The sequence below is a fragment of the Colletotrichum siamense genome (genome assembly GCF_013390195.1).
Source record: "Colletotrichum siamense strain Cg363 chromosome Unknown KSG_Cg363_contig20, whole genome shotgun sequence".
Lineage (NCBI taxonomy): Eukaryota > Fungi > Ascomycota > Sordariomycetes > Glomerellales > Glomerellaceae > Colletotrichum > Colletotrichum siamense.
In genome coordinates, this window is record NW_023501033.1 from 1 (window position 1) to 17,469 (window position 17,469).

General features: G+C 54.3%; 3 protein-coding genes across 3 annotated transcripts; 1 reads left to right on the forward strand and 2 right to left on the reverse strand.

Annotated features, from left to right (window-relative positions):
• Positions 1-3,383: 3,383 nt before the first annotated feature.
• On the reverse strand, positions 3,384-12,984 carry CGCS363_v015129 (Bloom syndrome protein-like protein; the record flags this gene model as incomplete). The annotated part of the gene is made up of 4 exons (XM_036646978.1): positions 3,384-7,965; positions 10,388-11,162; positions 11,228-12,661; positions 12,960-12,984. 4 exons carry the CDS (start codon positions 12,982-12,984, stop codon positions 3,384-3,386), a joined length of 6,816 nt encoding a protein of 2,271 aa, XP_036487784.1.
• Positions 12,985-13,752: 768 nt separating this feature from the next.
• CGCS363_v015130 (uncharacterized protein) lies at positions 13,753-15,132 on the forward strand (the record flags this gene model as incomplete). Its single annotated transcript, XM_036646979.1, has 1 exon — positions 13,753-15,132. One exon carries the CDS (start codon positions 13,753-13,755, stop codon positions 15,130-15,132), a length of 1,380 nt encoding a protein of 459 aa, XP_036487794.1.
• A 1,528-nt stretch (positions 15,133-16,660) lies between these two features.
• Positions 16,661-17,281, reverse strand: CGCS363_v015131 (uncharacterized protein; the record flags this gene model as incomplete). Its single annotated transcript, XM_036646980.1, has 1 exon — positions 16,661-17,281. One exon carries the CDS (start codon positions 17,279-17,281, stop codon positions 16,661-16,663), a length of 621 nt encoding a protein of 206 aa, XP_036487795.1.
• Positions 17,282-17,469: the final 188 nt, after the last annotated feature.

Genomic DNA, 17,469 nt, shown 5'->3' on the forward strand with positions numbered 1-17,469 from the left:
TAACCCTAACCCTAACCCTAACCCTAACCCTAACCCTAACCCTAACCCTAACCCTAATCCTTTCACCTGTCCCTAACCTTGTTCTTTTATTCTATCCCTAACCCTTTCCTTTCATCTAACCCTAACCCTTTCCTTTCATCTATCCCAAACCTTGTTCTTTTATTCTATCCCTAACCCTTTCCTTTTATCTATCCCTAACCCTTTCCTTTTATCTATCCCTAACCTTGTTCTTTTATCTATCCCTAACCTTCTTCCTTTCTCTATCCCTAACCTTTTCTAATTCCCCTGTCCCTAACCCTTTCCTGTTGCTCTCTCTCTATCCTCTCTTACTCCTAACCCTAAACCCTCTTAAAACGCCTTTACTATCTAAATTCCTGTTTTTGTATTTTCCCTTGTCTCTGCTTCGCTCCTGCTTTGTCTCTATCCCTCTAACTCTTGCTTTGTCACTAACCTCTTTGCTATATACTAACCCTACCTTTTTTTTTTCTCTTCCTTCTTCTTTCTCTCTCTTGCTCATCCTTTATTCCTTCCATCTGTATCTTTCTCCTCCTAATTCTTTCCCTTGGACCTCTGCTTTAATTCTCGTTCGTCCTTTATATTGTAAACTACCCCCTTCTAAACCTTACCTCTTCCTTTCTACTATCTCTTCCCTTTTATATCTTCACGCCTTCTCTTATCCTGAACTTATACTTACGGTTTACCTTACTATATTTTTATCTACCTCTTTTAAACTTGAACTTGTTGATTATTTTTACTCCCTTTCTTCCCTAACCCTTCTGTCCTTATGTACTGAAATATTCTCCTTGCGATGAACTCCTTACTTTGATATCTCCTCTATCTACTTATTATCAACCCCTCCCCTATCCTAAACTGATTCCCCTGTACTCCTGCCTACTGGTAAAATGTGTCCTGCTTCCCCTTCTTACCATGCCCCTGACCTTATGATAAAATGGTTGTCTTTGGAACCTTATTCGGCTTGTTCTGTGTTAATTTATCTGGTGCTTACTATTCCTCTATATCTTGGTGTTATATAATCTGTATATATTATGAACTTGGAATTCTCTATAATGCTGCCCATCCACTTGTATCTGAATGGGAACTTTTGACTCTGGCTTTGGACTGGAATCTCTCTCTCTCTCTTATTTATGCCTGCTTATACTAACTACCTTACTTTATTAATATAAACACCCCTCTTGTTTTTCCTTTACTTTATCCTTAACTTTTATCCCTACTCTATTTTGAACTTTTTCTCTACTCTAACTCTTACTTTTATTTCTGCTCTGTTTCTAACTTTCTATTTCTACCCTATCCTTAACCCTTTTCTTTTAACCTATCTCTAACCCTCTTCCTTATTCTAACCTTTACCTTTACTTCTGCTCTAACCCTAACCTTACTCTTTTAACTTATCCCCTACCTTGTTCTCTACCCTATCCTTGACTTTTATTTTTACTCTATTTCTAACTTTCTATTTTCGCCTTGTCCCTTACCTTTTCCTTCATTCTAACCCTCACTTTTATTTCTGCTTTACTTCTAACCCCTTTCCTTTAACCTATCCTTTATCCTTTTCTCTGCTCTAATTCTGCCCTTTATTTCTGCTCTATCCCTAACTCTTATTCCTGCTCTATCCCTCACCCCCTTTTTCTTTTACTCTATCCTAACTTCTAATCCTGCTCTATCTCGAACCCTTTCCTGTTGACATATCCCTAACCTTAACTTTGTACGATCTCTGACTTGCTTATGCTCTCCATCTGTGGGTTGCTATATGAACCTTCCTCCTTCTTTCTTACCTAACTCTGTTTACTTATTATTCCTCCTTGTTATCCTGTCTGTGTATGTTTCCTTTCTCCCTCTAACTCCTTTCTTCCCTTTCCTACTCTATTATATATATTAACTATCTACCTTATGAATCTGCTATCTTTCGTTTGTTACTTATTAACTTCTCCTCTCTTACTTACTCTTCTAACCTTTTGGTTTATAACCTTTCTCGTGGTACATAACCCTTGTTTTGTGAATAACTTATAACTCTTTTTTTACTATCTTACTCCCTTATCTCTCTCTCTATTTACTCTCTAATCTTCTTTATAACGACTCCTATACTCTTACGAACTCGCCTCTACGGACGAACACCTTACTACTCGGCCCTTTTGTTATACTATGCTACTATGCTATCTAATCTAAAACTGGTCCTGTTATCTTCAACTCTGTATCTGTCTATATTATGCTTATATTCCTATGTTCCCTTTTCGCTCCTCTCCTTGCCCTCTTTACTTTTGTCTCTTTCTCTGCTCTTTATATTCCTCCCGTCTTCCCTATCCCTTCTCTCCTCTCTATACTTTACCCTTCTTGCCTCTACTTTCCTCTGCTCCTTGGATCCCCCCTTTCTTGTTGCTTGCTAATTGTATGTCCCCTCTATTATCTGTTTCTTAACTCTATCCCTCCTGAACTTTGCTTTATTGCTGACTTCTATTTCTGCCCTATTCTTGACCCTTCTGTTTGCTGTATTCCTGACTTTGATTCCTACTCTGACCTTAATCCTTCTCTTTAACCTATCTCTGACCTTTACTGTGTACTAACCCTGGCTCCCCTATACTCTACCTCTATGGGCTGCTAAATGAATCTCCCTCCCTCTCTTTTACTGAAATCCGTTTTTTTTACTTTTCCCCCCTTGGTCTTCTATCTGTTTGTATTTCTATTTCTCTCTGTCTACTTTCTTTCTACCTCCCTTTATCTTTAACTACTGTCTACTGTATAAATCTGCTATCTTTGGTATGTGATTCTTTAATTCCCCCTCTCTTGCTGACCTTGCTACCCCTTTTTGGCTGTAATTTTTCTCGGTGTACTCTGCTCTCTTTCTATAACAAATCTTTTACTCTTTCCTATTATCTTAATACTATTCTCTTTCCCTCTGCTTGCCCCCGAATCTGCTTTATTATAACTCCTATACTCTTACTAATTCGCCTTTGTTAACGAACCTCTTACTGTTCTGCCCTTTTGTTCTGCTATGCTATCTAACCCTAAAACTGGCCCTGAAATCTTTAACACTACATCTGTATTATATTCACGCTCTTACATCCCCTTTTTACTTCTTTTTTTTCCCTTCTCTCCGGCCCCTTTCTCTGCTCTTTCCATCCTTCCACTGTTGCCTATACCTTTTGCTGCTCCTTGTATTCCCCCCTTCTTGCTCCTTGCTCATGATTCATCCCCTCTGTTACTCTTTGTCATCTTCCACCTCCTGCTCTCTTGTGCTATTAAATCTTTCTGTGTGAAAAAACATCTGATGCTCTGTTTTCTATTATCCTTTACTACTATACTTCCCTACTCCCTACCCTAAACTGTCGTACTCCTATGTACGGCCCCTACTCGCCCCGCCTTGCCCTGCCTGATCACCCCTCTGCTACGCCCTCTACTGCCTTCTGCCACAACTGGCTTGTCAACCGGCACAACTTGCTTGACTGCACCCCTCCCCATTGGATCATCTGCCCTAACCACTTATATACCTCCTTCTCGCTCGATGCCCACTCCTCTAACCCGTCCGCTCTGCGCATCGCCCTCACCGTCTCCTCGTACACCCTCGACCCCACACCGATCGTTGCGACGGCGAACATCGTAACCATCAACCCTTGGTACTGGCATGAACCGCCCTCGACCTCCGTGAACCGCCCGCCGTCCTCGCCCAACGGCTCCCATCGCCGACACCAACCCTGCGGCAATCCGCAATGGAAACAACTGCTGAAATTCTCCATCATCCGTCCGTCGAACATGGCCTCTTCCATCTGCCTCCTGTACTGCGCCGTCCACCCCCACGCCTGCTCCCCGCGGCCTGGGCAATCGTCTAACGTGTGCCCGTCGCTCTCTCTCCGGCGTATCCCGCAATACGTGCACCGTCCCGCCCACCGCGCCAACTGCTGCTTGAACGTCTCCCCCTCCTCCCCTAACCCTGAACGCTCTGCCCTGGCCTGCCACTGGCGGAACTGCCTGGCTTGCTGACTGGTCTCGAACGCGGCCCTGATCTCTTCGTCTTCTCTGGCTCCATGTCCCTCTCTATCCCCGTCCTTGTCCCTATCCATATCTCCATCCCCGTCGTCTACCCACATCACCTCCGACGCCCTCTGCCGGCATATGTCGCATGCCTCTTCGCCCTCCTCGCACCCTGGACGGTCCACCCGCCCGTCCATGACCTCGTCTAACACAATCCGCCGGCATACCTCTCCCCTGATGTATGTCCTTGTTGACACCTCCCATCCCCCTCCGGCTGCCCTCCCATCTTTCTCTGCCTCCCCTGCCTCCTTCTCCTTCTGCTTCTCCTTCTCCTTCTCCTCCACGGCTGCCCTACTGCATATAACAACCGACCGGCTTGGCTGGCCGTCTCGCCCGGCACGCCCGCTCTCCTGGACGAAATCCCGCAACCGCCGCGGCATGCCCGCGTGGACCACCAACCGCACGTCCGGCACGTCGATGCCTAACCCCAACGCGTTCGTCGCCACGATGACGCCCCCATCGGCGCCGTCGCCCATCCTCCACGCCTCCAACCTCGACGCCTTGTCCTCCGTGCTGCCGATGCTGCTGTGGAACGCTGCGCACCCCAACGCCTCGGCCATCCGCTCGACGCCCTCGATCGTGCTGCTGTACACCACCGCCTTGCCGCGTGGCTGCTGCCGCAACCAATCCCTGACCTCCTGGCAACCGCGCTCCTCGACGGCGCTCAACTCGCCGTCCTCACCCTCCCGACCTGACCCTAACCCTAACCCTGACTCTGCCCGGCGCCTGTGGCTTGCCGCACCACGACCACGACCACGACCCCCACCCCCTGACCCTAACGCAACGACAACAACCCCATACTCGATATTCCTCCGCGTCGTCGCCTCGCGGAACACCCGCACCCGCTCCTGCCGGATCCCCGTCACGGCGAAAAACTCCCGCTCCTCCGCCGGCGGCAACGTCGCCGTCAAACACACCAACTGCGCCCCGAACTCCTGCACCGTCCGCCCCAACGCCCGCAACGCCGGCCGGAACCCCCTCGACCCATCCAACACGACGTGGCACTCGTCCAACACCACCCGGTCCAACTGCTGCCGCCGCTGCAACCGCCCGACGAAATCCCGGAATCCCTGCGTGACGGCCGACTCGGGCGTCACGAACACCACCGTTGCTGCGGCCGTGTTGGCCCGCCCGCCGCCGCGCCACGTTGTCGACGCCAACCCCGACCTCGAACACCGCGCGTCCATGTCGGTGCGCAACGCCACCAACGGCGTCACGACGATCGTCACCCCGTCCGGTGCGCAATACGCCGGCAACATGAACGACAAACTCTTGCCGCCGCCCGTGCCCGTCACCTGCACGATCGGGTCGTCCCCGCGCATGATCGACCGGATGACCCGCTCCTGCTGGCCGCGGAACGCCGCCCGCGGGTCCCCCATCATCTGCCGCAACTGCCCGCCGGCGTTGGCTAACTGCAACCGCGTGAACCGCCGCCGCCGCTGCCCTTCGAACTCCTCGTCCGCCGCCGTCGTCGCCGTCCGCCGCCGCTTGGTGGGTGCCCCGCCGCCCCGGTCCTCCGCCCCGAACCCCAACAACCGGTGCCACTGCCGGCTGACGGCCCGGAACCTGTCCCGCAACGCCGCCGTGCCGAACGGTGCCTCCTGGTACAACCGCCCGTATATCATCCCCGCCACGTGCGTGCCGTGCCCGGCCTGCAAATCCAATGCGCTGTCCTCGACGCCTATGTCGTCGTCGTTGTCGTCGTTGTCGTTGTTTTTGTCGTCTGCCCGTCCGAACGCCTCGTTCAAATACCGGTTGGCGATGGCGACGGCCATGTGCCGCCACCCGCTGATGTTGATCTTGCTGCCGACCAACCGCTCGCTGTGCTGCTGCATGATCCGCCTTGCCTTGTCTGACGTCCACAACCGTTCGTCCGTCCACGGCGCCCGGCCGGGGGTGGCGTTGGCGCTCTCGTCTGTGATGGTGTTGTCACGGGCGTCGTCGTCCTCGGTGTTGTCACGGGCGTCGTTGTCCTTGGTGTTATTGCGGCGCTCGTCGCCCCTGGTGTTATCACGGCTCGCCTCGCCCGCCGCCCTGCCCCTTACAACCACGTCGTCCGCCCATAAAAATGCGCTCTTCCGGTCCGTCTGATGGATGATGCCTCCTACCTGCTGCCAAAACGGCAACACTAACCATAAATACCACACCAACAACTCGCCGACCTCGCGCGGCAAATACCGGTGTATCACCTTGGCCGTCCCCGTCTGGCGGTAATTCTTGTGGTACGACGTGACGAAACATATCATGCCGTCGTGTGCGAACACGTTCCTGACCCCGCCGTTGGCCGTGTTGCTGTGTCTGATGCCTGCTAACTCGGGCGCCCGCGCCGGCTGCCCTGCCACCATGTGCATCAACATCCACAACCGCTCCCGGAACGATTCCAACGCCTGTCTGTATGCCTGCACCGTCCTCTCGCGGTATGGGTGGTGGCTATCGCTGCGGTTGGACGTGACCTCCTCCGCCTGTCCTGCTGCTGCTGCTGCTGCTGCTGCCACTGCCGCCGCCGCCGCCCCTCGCGTTGGGTCTAACCACGCCCGCCGCCGTGCCTCCGACTCTGCGATGCGCCGTGCGATCCACCCCTTCCCCTTGCCCACCCACGCCTCGTTGCGGTCGTCGTGTAAAAACGAATACCCCGGCCGGTCCTGGCTGTGGTCGTCGTGCATGCTGTCCCACCTGATGGCGGGCAACGCTGCTGCTAACGCTGATCGGCCTCCGTACCCATCGCCGTGCCCGTCCCTGTCGGGATCATTATCCCTATCCCCATCCCCGTCCACCACCGCCAACTGCGCCAACAACGTCCGCGCCTCCTGCGCTACCCCGTGGAACATCTCGGCCAACTCGCACACCCGCACCCGCACCCGCCGGAACGATATCCGGTCGCCGCTCCAATCCACCATCCCCGGCGCCACCGTGTTAAACCGGATATGCATCCCGTACGTGCGCGCGTCGTAAATCCAATTCATCGCCCTGGGCTCGTCGTCCGGCCGCCCGGGCATCCGCGTCATGAACCGCCGCACCTTGTCGCGCACCAAATGGAACACGCTGCTGGCCTCTTCGTACGCCGCCTCGGCCCCTTTGGTCGCCGTCAACGCCACCACCTCGTCCTTCCGCTCCAACCACGCCTGGTACACGACGAACATCTTGGCCACCTTGATCACGGCTGAATAATTCGTCGTGTACTCCGTCGCCTGGTGCCACCCGCCGTCCTCGCGGATGCCCAACACCGCCAACGCGCCGATCATCGCGCTCTCCTTTTGGCTCTGCTTGTACGGGTCCTCGATGATGGCGATGATGGCGTCCAAACACATCCTCTCGACCTCCTCCGCCTGCGCGGCCTGCCTGCTGCCGACATCCGCCTCGACACGGCTGGTGAACGCATCCCACAACGACCCCTGACGCATGGTGAACCGATACGGCGGCCGCTCGCGCTCCGGCCACTCGTCCATGCGGAACCATATGCTCACCATCTTACGCCAAACCTCCTTGTACCGCTGCCACGTGTCGTCCTCCATGCGGTTGTCGAATGGCCGCACCGGCTTCTGGCCGATCTCCTTCCGCTCCGCCTCGAACAACACGTCGTGCCCGACCTTGTGCGGTGCTGCTGTTGCGCATGCCTTGTCGGCGACGCTGTTGAACACGGCCCATATGGCCTCTAACGTCTCCTCGCCATCCTCAATTGGTCGCGTGGCCTCCTGTAACTGCGTCTTGTTCAACCCTTCCAAATCCCTCGTCCACCCGACGCGGTACAACCACCCGTTCGGCTCCAACTTTTCGTCCACTGTACTGACCTCCTCGCGCGCGTCGGCCTCGAACCGCTTCTCTTGGTTCTCGTGCAACGTGACGAACCACGCCGTGTCGTCCGTCCCCGGCCCCGATGGCTCGCTTTGAACGGCCACCCCTAACCCCCGCCCGACCTCGAACCATCCGCTTGCGGCCCGTGTTAAAAAAAAACGCTGGCATGGCACGCCTGTTGTCCACGGCAAATCTCTGACTGCCGTGGCTTTCTTGCGCACATTGCCCCCCTTCTGCCAATCATTCGCCCACCGGTGTTCTGCCCGGCAATGCTCCTGCATGTTTCGCACGCGGCGGCACACATAACGGCATGCGTGGCAACGCAAACCGTCCGCCCGGGGCGGTGCGATATGGGCAACTGGCTCGACCGTGGGGTCTGGGTATTGAAACGACTGCAAATCGGCCTGGCTGCGGATGATGCCGGGAATATCGCCGACTAATCCGGCGACCTTGCTCCTGGCCTCGGCGGGGATTGACCGATGGTTATTCCGCAAATGCGCCGTGGCTTCGTTGGCTAATACGGCGTACTGACATAATGTGCATATCAAAATGGAATACTGCGTGTTGTGGACGAATGGCTCCATCTTTGGCATGTATTGGTTACTTTCTTCTATCTACTGTTTATGACTGGTTCCTCCTGTCCTCTCTTTATAAACTCACCTTCCTGCCCCTTAATTCCATATACTTTCTCCTTGATCTACTTTCCTCCCTGCCTACGTTCCATCGCTCGGTCGGGCTTTCTGGCCTGGCTGATGGTCCTGTTATATAATTGGCTGGTTAATGCGGGGATTCGGACGACATCACAAAAACATCTACTACCCTATTCACCTATTTCTGGACTCATATCACGGAATAAAACACTGAGAACTGGGTTCCTATAATTATACCGATTGTGGCTTTAATTGCATGCTACTTTTACCTATTTTACTACGGAAAATCTCAACGGCTTCCACCTTGCTGTGAACAACGGTTTCCGCCCTTGTCTCAACGGACCCACCTAATTCCATGGTGGGGCGTTCAATGGCTTCCGACGTCAGCCATCGTGGACGTGATGTTAGAGTGCGCTGGCACTGAGCCCTTTTAAGTGCACCGCCCATCCTACACGGGCCAGCCACGGGCTGGGCTCGAGTCTTTCGTTGGCGACGCGGATCAGCTCATCGTGACTCGTCTTCACACGTTCTGCTTGGACTTTCCGGAGATCTCGAACGCGGTCCACCGCCTGTTGAGCCGGGCTTCTACTCGGAGCGCCTTGCAGAGACTCGTCGGCTATCTGTCCCTGGGCCACCTCGAACCATCCGCTCGCGGCCCGTGTTAAGAAAAACCGCTGGCACGGCACCCCTGTTGTCCACGGTAAATCCCTGACTGCGGTGGCTTTCTTGCGAACATCACCCCCCTTGTGCCAATCATTCTCCCATCTGTGTTCTACCCGACAATGCTCCTGCATATTTCGCACGCGGCGGCAAATATAACGGCACGCGTGGCAACGTAAACCGTCCGCCCGGGGTGGTGCAATATCAGCAATTGGCTCAACCGTGGGGTCTGGGTATTGGAACGACTGCAAATCGGCCTGGCTGCGGATGATGCTGGGAATGTTGCTGACCGATTTAGCCACTTTTCCCCTGGCCTTGGCGGTGATTGACCGATGGTGGTTCCGCAGATGTGCTGTGACTTCGTTCGCTACTACTGCATACTGACATGATGTGCATATCAGAATGGAATACTGCGCGTTGTGGACGAATGGCTCCATGTTTACCTATACGGATGGCTTGCTTTGGTCTACTACTATTAAATGATTCCTCCTGTCCTCTCTTTATAACCTTACCTTCCTGCCCCTTAATTCCGTATACTTTCTCCTTGATCTACTTTCCTCCCTGACTGCGTTCCATCAGTCGGTCGGGCTTTCTGGCCTGGCTGATATCCCTGTTATGTGATTGGCTAGTTAATGTGGGGTTTGGGACCGCATCACGAAAACATCAACTACGCTATTCATCGATTTCTAGACTCACCTTGCTGATTATCGAACTGAGAACTAGATGGTTATAATTGCCTTCATTCAAGCTTTCATTGCATCCTACTTTTGTGTATTTTACTGCGGGAAATCTCAACGGCTTCTTCACTACTGGAAAACAACGGCTTCTACCCCCTGTCTGCACGGACCCACTTATTTTTTGGTGAGGATTTCAACGGCTTCTACTTGAAGCCGTCGTTGCCAGTATGTTAGGATTTCAACGGCTTCTACTTGAAGCCGTCGTTGCCAGTATGTTAGGTCCCGGGCGTATCAGGCGCACAGAGGCATACTCTGGTAAGCATGCTTGTGAAAGGCCGGATGTAGACAAGATAGAGGTAGAGAAGTCGTCCCACGGCAGTTGGGAGGAATCTCGCTACCTGGAACTCGTTGTTTGTTATGTGCCGTGTCTTGTGATGCCTTGTGATGAGAACGAGTGCTCCGGAATATATATAGACACCGCGCGGCGTAGATGTACCGTTTTGGTATTGAACACTTGTTAGCTCGGATCCTCGCGCAGCCTGTCCCCCAGTGAGGTGGATCAGTGCGAACAGTGCAGACAGCAGCGCCTCACTATCGTTGATATAGCGCTGCACCCGGCGCACCACCCAACCATCCTTGGACAAGAGGCCATCAATCTTGGAGAGACACGCTCGCTGCGAGAGGTCTAGGTAGGCCTCCTGAAGGCCGTTCGCCGGCTCCGAGACGAAGGAATAGCCTTGGTGTGTGTTGACCATCCGATCCTTGGTCTTGGATAGATCAAAAACTGGGTGCCAGCCATACATCAACCGTTCGACGGCTGCAGCTACAGTTTCGACCATTTTGTGCGCGAGAGACCGGAACTGCTGCAGGGACAGCCGCCCGTCGTCCCAGAAGATCGTCTGGCCGTCGTCGCTCCAGTCAAAGCGGAAGCTAGGCCCGTCAGCAGTAGCTAGTACCCGCCCATACGCGCGGAGGCTCAGGAACTCGCCGATTGGCGCTTGCGACCCCAGGCACATCGTCTCTCGGCGGACACGGTTGAGTATGTCGAGCTGTCCGCTGCGGGGCCTTGCTGGATAGCTCACATAGTCGTGGCTGGTCCGGGGGAGCAACACCTCGACGACGACTAAGCGGGCGCAGTAGATGAACGCTGATAGGCTCGCTGTGTAGTTCCCGGGGCGCCGGAACCCGGACCCGTCGGACGTGAGGCCGAGGACTCCGCCGAAGTAGACCAGGAGGGTCGACTTAGACTGGCCGTCCTCAAAATCCTCTGTCATGAGGAAGTACAGCAGGCGCAGCGTGAGATCCTCAAGTGCGGATGAGAAGTAGCCGCCCGCTGGACTCAAATCTGTAGACACCTGCTGAGTAAACCTGCTAGGCAAAGGGCGGGAGAAATGATAAAAGGAGACTGACCTGAAAACGGTGGGGGGCTGGCTGTTGCGTCAGTTGTCAAGCCGTCCTCGATGGTATCTGTATAGCTGCTGACATTCGTGTCCTCATGGCCAAAATCCTCTAAACCCGCCAAACCTTCACTGAGAAGGTCTTCATAGTCATTCTCATCATCATCAGTCTCAGTCGTACTTCTGTTGCTATCATCATCACTGAGATCTCCACCAGCTAGGAAGCTTGGTGATTGATGAGATGGTATCCCCCGGGCCCTCGTCCTTGTTGTCGTGCGCAACATGCGGCGTTCGTCTGCATCTGTTGCCTCCTCGTGAGGCGAGACGGCGCCGGACCTGGTAGGGCTAGCGGAGGCCGCGGCGTCATCCAGGCGTGAGGTGTTCCAGAGTTCGTCGGACCACAATGCGTCAAGCGCGCGTGACTGGGCGATGGTAAGGCTTCTCCGGCACTGTGACAGCCGCGTCCCCAGCGGAAGACGCCATAGCCGTATGCAGAAGCACAGAAGCCTTTTCACCAGGCTGCGGTACTTATACGTGGTGGCCTGCCGGCCGACGAGCTCGAATGGCGCCTTGTACGGGCGGTGGGGCTCCGTGCTGCGGAGCCAACAGCGCATGGAGACATCCATGGAGCGTATCGTATCCTCGCAGCGGTTGAAGACACCGTCGACGGCCGACACGATACGTCGTAGCCGGGCTTCGTCCTCTGGGAGGCTCGAATGGGGCATGTCGTCTTCATCAACGTCCTGGACATCCCGGCCGGCGGTCGGCAGCTCCGACATCTTCACGAGGAAGTCGCGGCGTGCGCCGTCGAACATGAGATCCCAGCCGGTGCGACGCATCCAGCCGGTCTGGAATGCAATATCGACAGGCCCCGTGGTAGAAGCGGTAGTACGGAGACCGCCGGCGAGCTGGGCTCTTTCCGCATCGTGAGCCGCGGCGAGCAGAGCATGCTGGGCGGCGGGCACATCGTCGGCATCAGGAGAGCCCGTCTCGCGGGGCGGCGTTAACCCCGCCGCGGTAGGCTGGGCTATCCAGAAGCCCCGCGCACCGTTCTGCGACCAGCTCTGTAGCAGGACGCCGCTGTGGATGTGGTCCCGTTGCCAGCTGTCCGTCTTCCGCAAGCCTTTGATGCCGTGTGATTTTGCGATGTGGCGGCATATCAGGTCATCGCTCGCCGTCCGGTAGCTACAGTGGCAGCAGGCATGGCCGCGGGTGACCGTCAGCGCTTCGTGCGGTGGGAGGCCGTCGGGACGGAGAGCAACGTCGTTTGGGTCCCCTAGATGTAGGGACTTCACTAACGCGCTCAGTCCACGGCGTTGTGGCTTGGGAACCTCATGCTTCTCGGCCAGGTGGCGGCTCACGCGCTCCCCGAACGGCTTCAAGGCGTAGCCGCAAGGCCGGCAGATAAGGACCGGCTCAGGCTCGTTTAAATGCAGTTGCAAGGCTTCTAAGCGCCGGCGTTGCTCGTTGCTTGTCCGTCAAGCTGTGCGGTGCCGTGGGCCCGGACGGCGGCGACGACGACGGAAAAGGAGATGGGAGAGTCATGTTCGCTGGGAGCTGATCCAACCGTTTTTCTCTAATGAGAGAGGTGTAATAGAAAACGGTTTTTTCCCCCTGCTTTCTTCTTGATTATTACTTCCCTATAAACTTTTTTCTTTTTTCTCTCTTGCTTACTTTTCTTCGTTTTCTCTCACTCTCTATAGCAGAAGCTGTTGACCTACCACTCTTGGTTCCAGTTCACGAACCGTCAGTCAGGGGAAGAGGTTTCATTTCAGAACGCGTCGAGATTTCAATTGAAGGTGGAGACACTGAAGTCAATGCCGGCCAATCGGAGGCTCTAGGGAACGCGTCGAGATTTCCAAGTCGGGCAGGGGTTGACTGGTGGGGCTCCGGTCGGGTCGGGCCAATAGCTGTACACGGATGGCCGTATCTCGACGCGTTCCGGCATGGAATAACTGAGTAAGGGTTCGACGTCCAGCTCTTGGGGCTGGGACCCCAGCCCTGCTTAGAAGTTTCATTGGTTCGGACGTCACCGCTGCAGAGGCCTCGATCTTAAGGCCACACCGCATGGACCGAGCTCTGGGCAATCACACGCTGTTCCCGACGGGCGGATCGCCTGACTCATAGCTACCTAGTCTCTGACGGTATAATTCTGCTCGAAAGCGCTCTCTGGCTCTCAAGCTCAGCTTATATCTAGTAGGCGAGCTCGCGCGTCACAAAGGCGGTCTCGGATAGCATGAGCATGCAAAGGGCTTCCACTATCGGCAATCGCATATCTTACCGACCTGCCTCCTACTCCCACGTCAATATCTCCTGCGAACTCTTGACATCGTTCCTGCGCGTACGTGTATGCGTCTACACATGATACATCAAATAGAACTGATGACTTAGGCGGCCTGGACACGTGTTATTCTTTCCAAGATAGCTGATCCGCAGCGGCTTTATACATCTTACCACAGCCTGCTGTGGAGCACAAATATACACCACGCCTTGTCGTTCAGACACTTCAGCCCAAGTCGACTTTCGCCTGTATCCGATATGGCTGGCGAGTTGCTAACGCTCCCAACATCTATAGTATGGGACAGAGGCCGATCGGAAGTGCGCCTCTTAGGCTCTTCATCATCATCATCACCACCAGCCTCTGTTATCATCAAGGATATACGTCAGTTGCTAGGTAGCCCGGCGCATCTCAACGCATTACGTTATGCCGCCGTGTGCTATGCGCGAGCGTCAGAGTGGCTACAGGTAGAGCCGGCGATGCAGCGCTCGATAGCAGAACGAGAGGACAACCCTATAACGCATGCTATAGCGACGACGCCATCACAACATGTATACACGGTTGCTCCTAAGGATAAGGAAGTGGGCGGACTGCAGCGGGCAGGAGACGTCGCTGCTCTTGCCGTCTTGCTGTCGCGCCTACCTGCCCTGGAGACGCTCGAGATCCGGACCTTTGACCGGGCTGAAGATGAAGAGGACGACGAACAACCGGGGTCTCCGGCATCGGGAGACCCCGTTATCTCCCTTCTCTGCCGGCAGATGCTTTCAGTTGAGGGTACCGCCTTCGCACACGTTAGAACGGCTAGGGTCTTTGTACCAAACCCGGACGATGACCCGGCCGCGGAGTTCGGCTTCTATATCAGCATGGACACTATACTGCCCCTATTCTGCCTACCACGGGTACAAGCCCTCGAGCTTCACCGCGTGGAGGATGGTAGGCGGCAGGTTTCTTGGCCCACTCAGGGAGGGCCTGTCTCCGCGACGCTGCTCAAGGAACTGGTTATGAGCAGGGCCCAGCTGTCTGAAGCAAATATGGACCGACTTATCCGGGCTTGCCCGAACCTGGAGGTTCTCCGATGGGAGCACGTCATCGATGCCGAGTACGCCCGGTCGTGGCTTGATTTGGACGCTCTGCGCGGATCGCTCGAGACCCTGAAGCACTCGCTGGAGTATCTGTCTTTTAGCGTGACCCTCTGGACATCTACGGCTATCGACTGCGGCGAGCGAGGGCCATGGGGTATACGGGGCACGCTTGCATCACTAAGAGGGTTTGTACGACTTAAGCGCGTCACTATATCGCTACCTGTGCTGCTTGGGTGGAGGACGGGGAACTCAGCGAGGCTCGCTGACGTGCTCCCCGCTAGCATCGAACGCGTCACAATCACCAACGAAATGTTTTTCTGGTGGCACTGCCGATGGGACGATAGCAAGTGGGAGGCGGACGACCCGAGCGTCCCGAGGTGGCATACTCTCGAGGCCAAGATCCTGGAGTACCTAGAGACTAGGCCACCGAACTTGAAGCAGCTGAAGGTGGAGGTATGGACGGCTGGTGAGGAATCACGGGCCGAGGAGTTGAGGGATAGGCTGATATCGGCCGGGAGGGTAACTGGTGTTCATGTCACTATCGAACTAAGGTCATAGTTTGCGGAGCTGAGGCAAGAAGGGTGTGTGTGGTTGGGCGGTTGGGGGGGTTGGGGGGGTTGGTATGAAGGTTGCAACTATGAATTTGAGTCGAGAAGTCTTTGGTAGTAGTGAGATCAGCAACCCACGTGGAATATTCATTAATACCTACTACCTTTACCTTGGGTTCATCAACCTATACCGCCGCCTGTTGGGTAGTGATCGTCCGTGGTCGGGGCGGCATTACCTCGACATCAGGTGTTTCGTTGAAGAGCAAGAGCTGGGTAGGACAGGCTGTGCCAGAGAGTCTCGGTCTCCTGAAGCGCCTTACGATAAGCTGATGGGAGCCGAAAGGCCCAGAATTATGTCACGACCCATCATGTACAAAGGGTAATAGTCGACGGAACCACTTAGGGGCTGGGCGGCTAGGATGGGACATTTGTACTGCAGGATCATAGGAACATCAGGGACTCAACTTGTGAAAAGGGTGAGCTGCGGCATAGGCAATGAGGCGGATCGTTCGCGGCAGTCTTATTAAATTGCTTGTTCTCGACTGGGGTCTGTTTGGGACGCTTGTCCTCAACGAGTGACTGCTTCATCGGAAGCTCCCTGTAGCTAAATCTACTGACGGACGGTTAGTTATCCTGTGGGGAACCGTTTGGTGGAGGGGCCGCCTAGTGAAGATTTTGTTTCATGCTTCCTTTCAGGTCAGCAGGCTGATAGTTAATCCTGCCTTGAGAGAGCCAGAGAAATACGCCAGATTCTTGCTAGTAGCTCCTTCCCGTGCTTATCGCTCGTCTATGTCCCTTCCTCTATCGAGACCACTGGACTTCGGGAGACAGTAACCCTAGGCATCAGACAATGTTGGGATTCTAAGCCATCACGATAGTATGCTGAACGATTGGATCTTCGAAATGCTGATGTGTCATTGTCAGACTCCTTAGGTGGTTCGCTGTGAATAGTTAGTTATAAGGTGAATATAACGTGAAAGTATCTCAATTTACCATTTACTCATTCGATTGCCGAAGAGATATAAAAGTCTACCTATAGCATTGAAAGTTGAGGTTGTATACTATGTAGGTTATAAACGGGTCCTCTGACCAATGATCCTTTTTGCGAGGTGTTCACTTGGGCGCAGGAGGTAGGCACTCAGTTAACCAACCTGCTGCTGCTATGTCCAGTCCTATCTAATTCTAACGTTGGATTACCGCACAGTTGTCCCGGCCAGCCCTAAGTCATGCTACAACTCAAACAGCCTACCATAGCTGCCTAGTTACTGTCTTTGTATGCCGTTTCACCATCACGTGAAACTCTTCGTCATCGACAAACTGGCTCTTGTCCTACCAATGCGTATGCGCAAGGTCTAATGACGTAACCAGTTAGGCATTCGTGAAGCTGGGACCTGGACGATCAAACCTGCCGCCTCTAAAGACCGGTAGAAGCCTGCGGATAACAAGAGACATAGCTAATGAAGCAATCCAACCCACAGCGACGTGCTTTGTCGAACCCCGCTAGATTATCGTACCACAACCAGATACTCCTCCCTGGCTTAGAGGTTAATAGAACCAATATTGGCATTGTTTTCGTTGAAGACAAGAAGTTTCCTAGCAACAACCGCGCCACTGAGGTGGACGCCCGCCGACGAGGCAATACCAGTAACGGTACCAGCACCATCTAAGGTCAGGTCAATGACTCCAGAAACCATTCCCGTCGCAAAGTCGAACACGGCATGCTGCGGCGTGGCTTGAGGGCGTGCGCGTTGCTGGAAGTGGGTGGCAACAATCTTCCCTTTCGTCCTCACGTTAGTGAGCTTATTGAAGGAAGCCGAGATGTTCTCGGGCGCCTTAGATCGTGAGTTGATGGTGTAGTCAATGATAATGATGCCGAGTACCCGGGAGGCGCCGTTGACGACATGGATCTTGAACTTGGAGTTCTTAGCGCGCTTGCCCAGACCAGCGGAAGGCGCCTCGAGATCGGCGTTCGCGATAGTTTCTCTGGCCTGGACATGAACGGGCTCTACAAAGTCGACTTGGTGGTCATGAGCAACGGAGGAAGCCCAATCGCGGGCGAGCTTCGGATCGGCCATGGAGATATCTCCCATAGGCATAGGGGAGGCGGCCACAGAGATGGCGGCGAGTCCCACAAGGAAGGCAGACATAGGGAACTTCATCCTGAGACAATGAGTAGGCTTTATGGTTTTCGTTTATATGGTGGTGTAGTGTGAGTCTGTGACCGGTGGTGGTGTTGGATGAGTTTAAAAGGGGTGAGTGAGGGTAATGATGTAAAGAAGGCGATAGAATTTAATGTGAAGCCTGGAGCCTTTGTTTAATAGAGTTGTGACTGTAAGACGCTGACAGT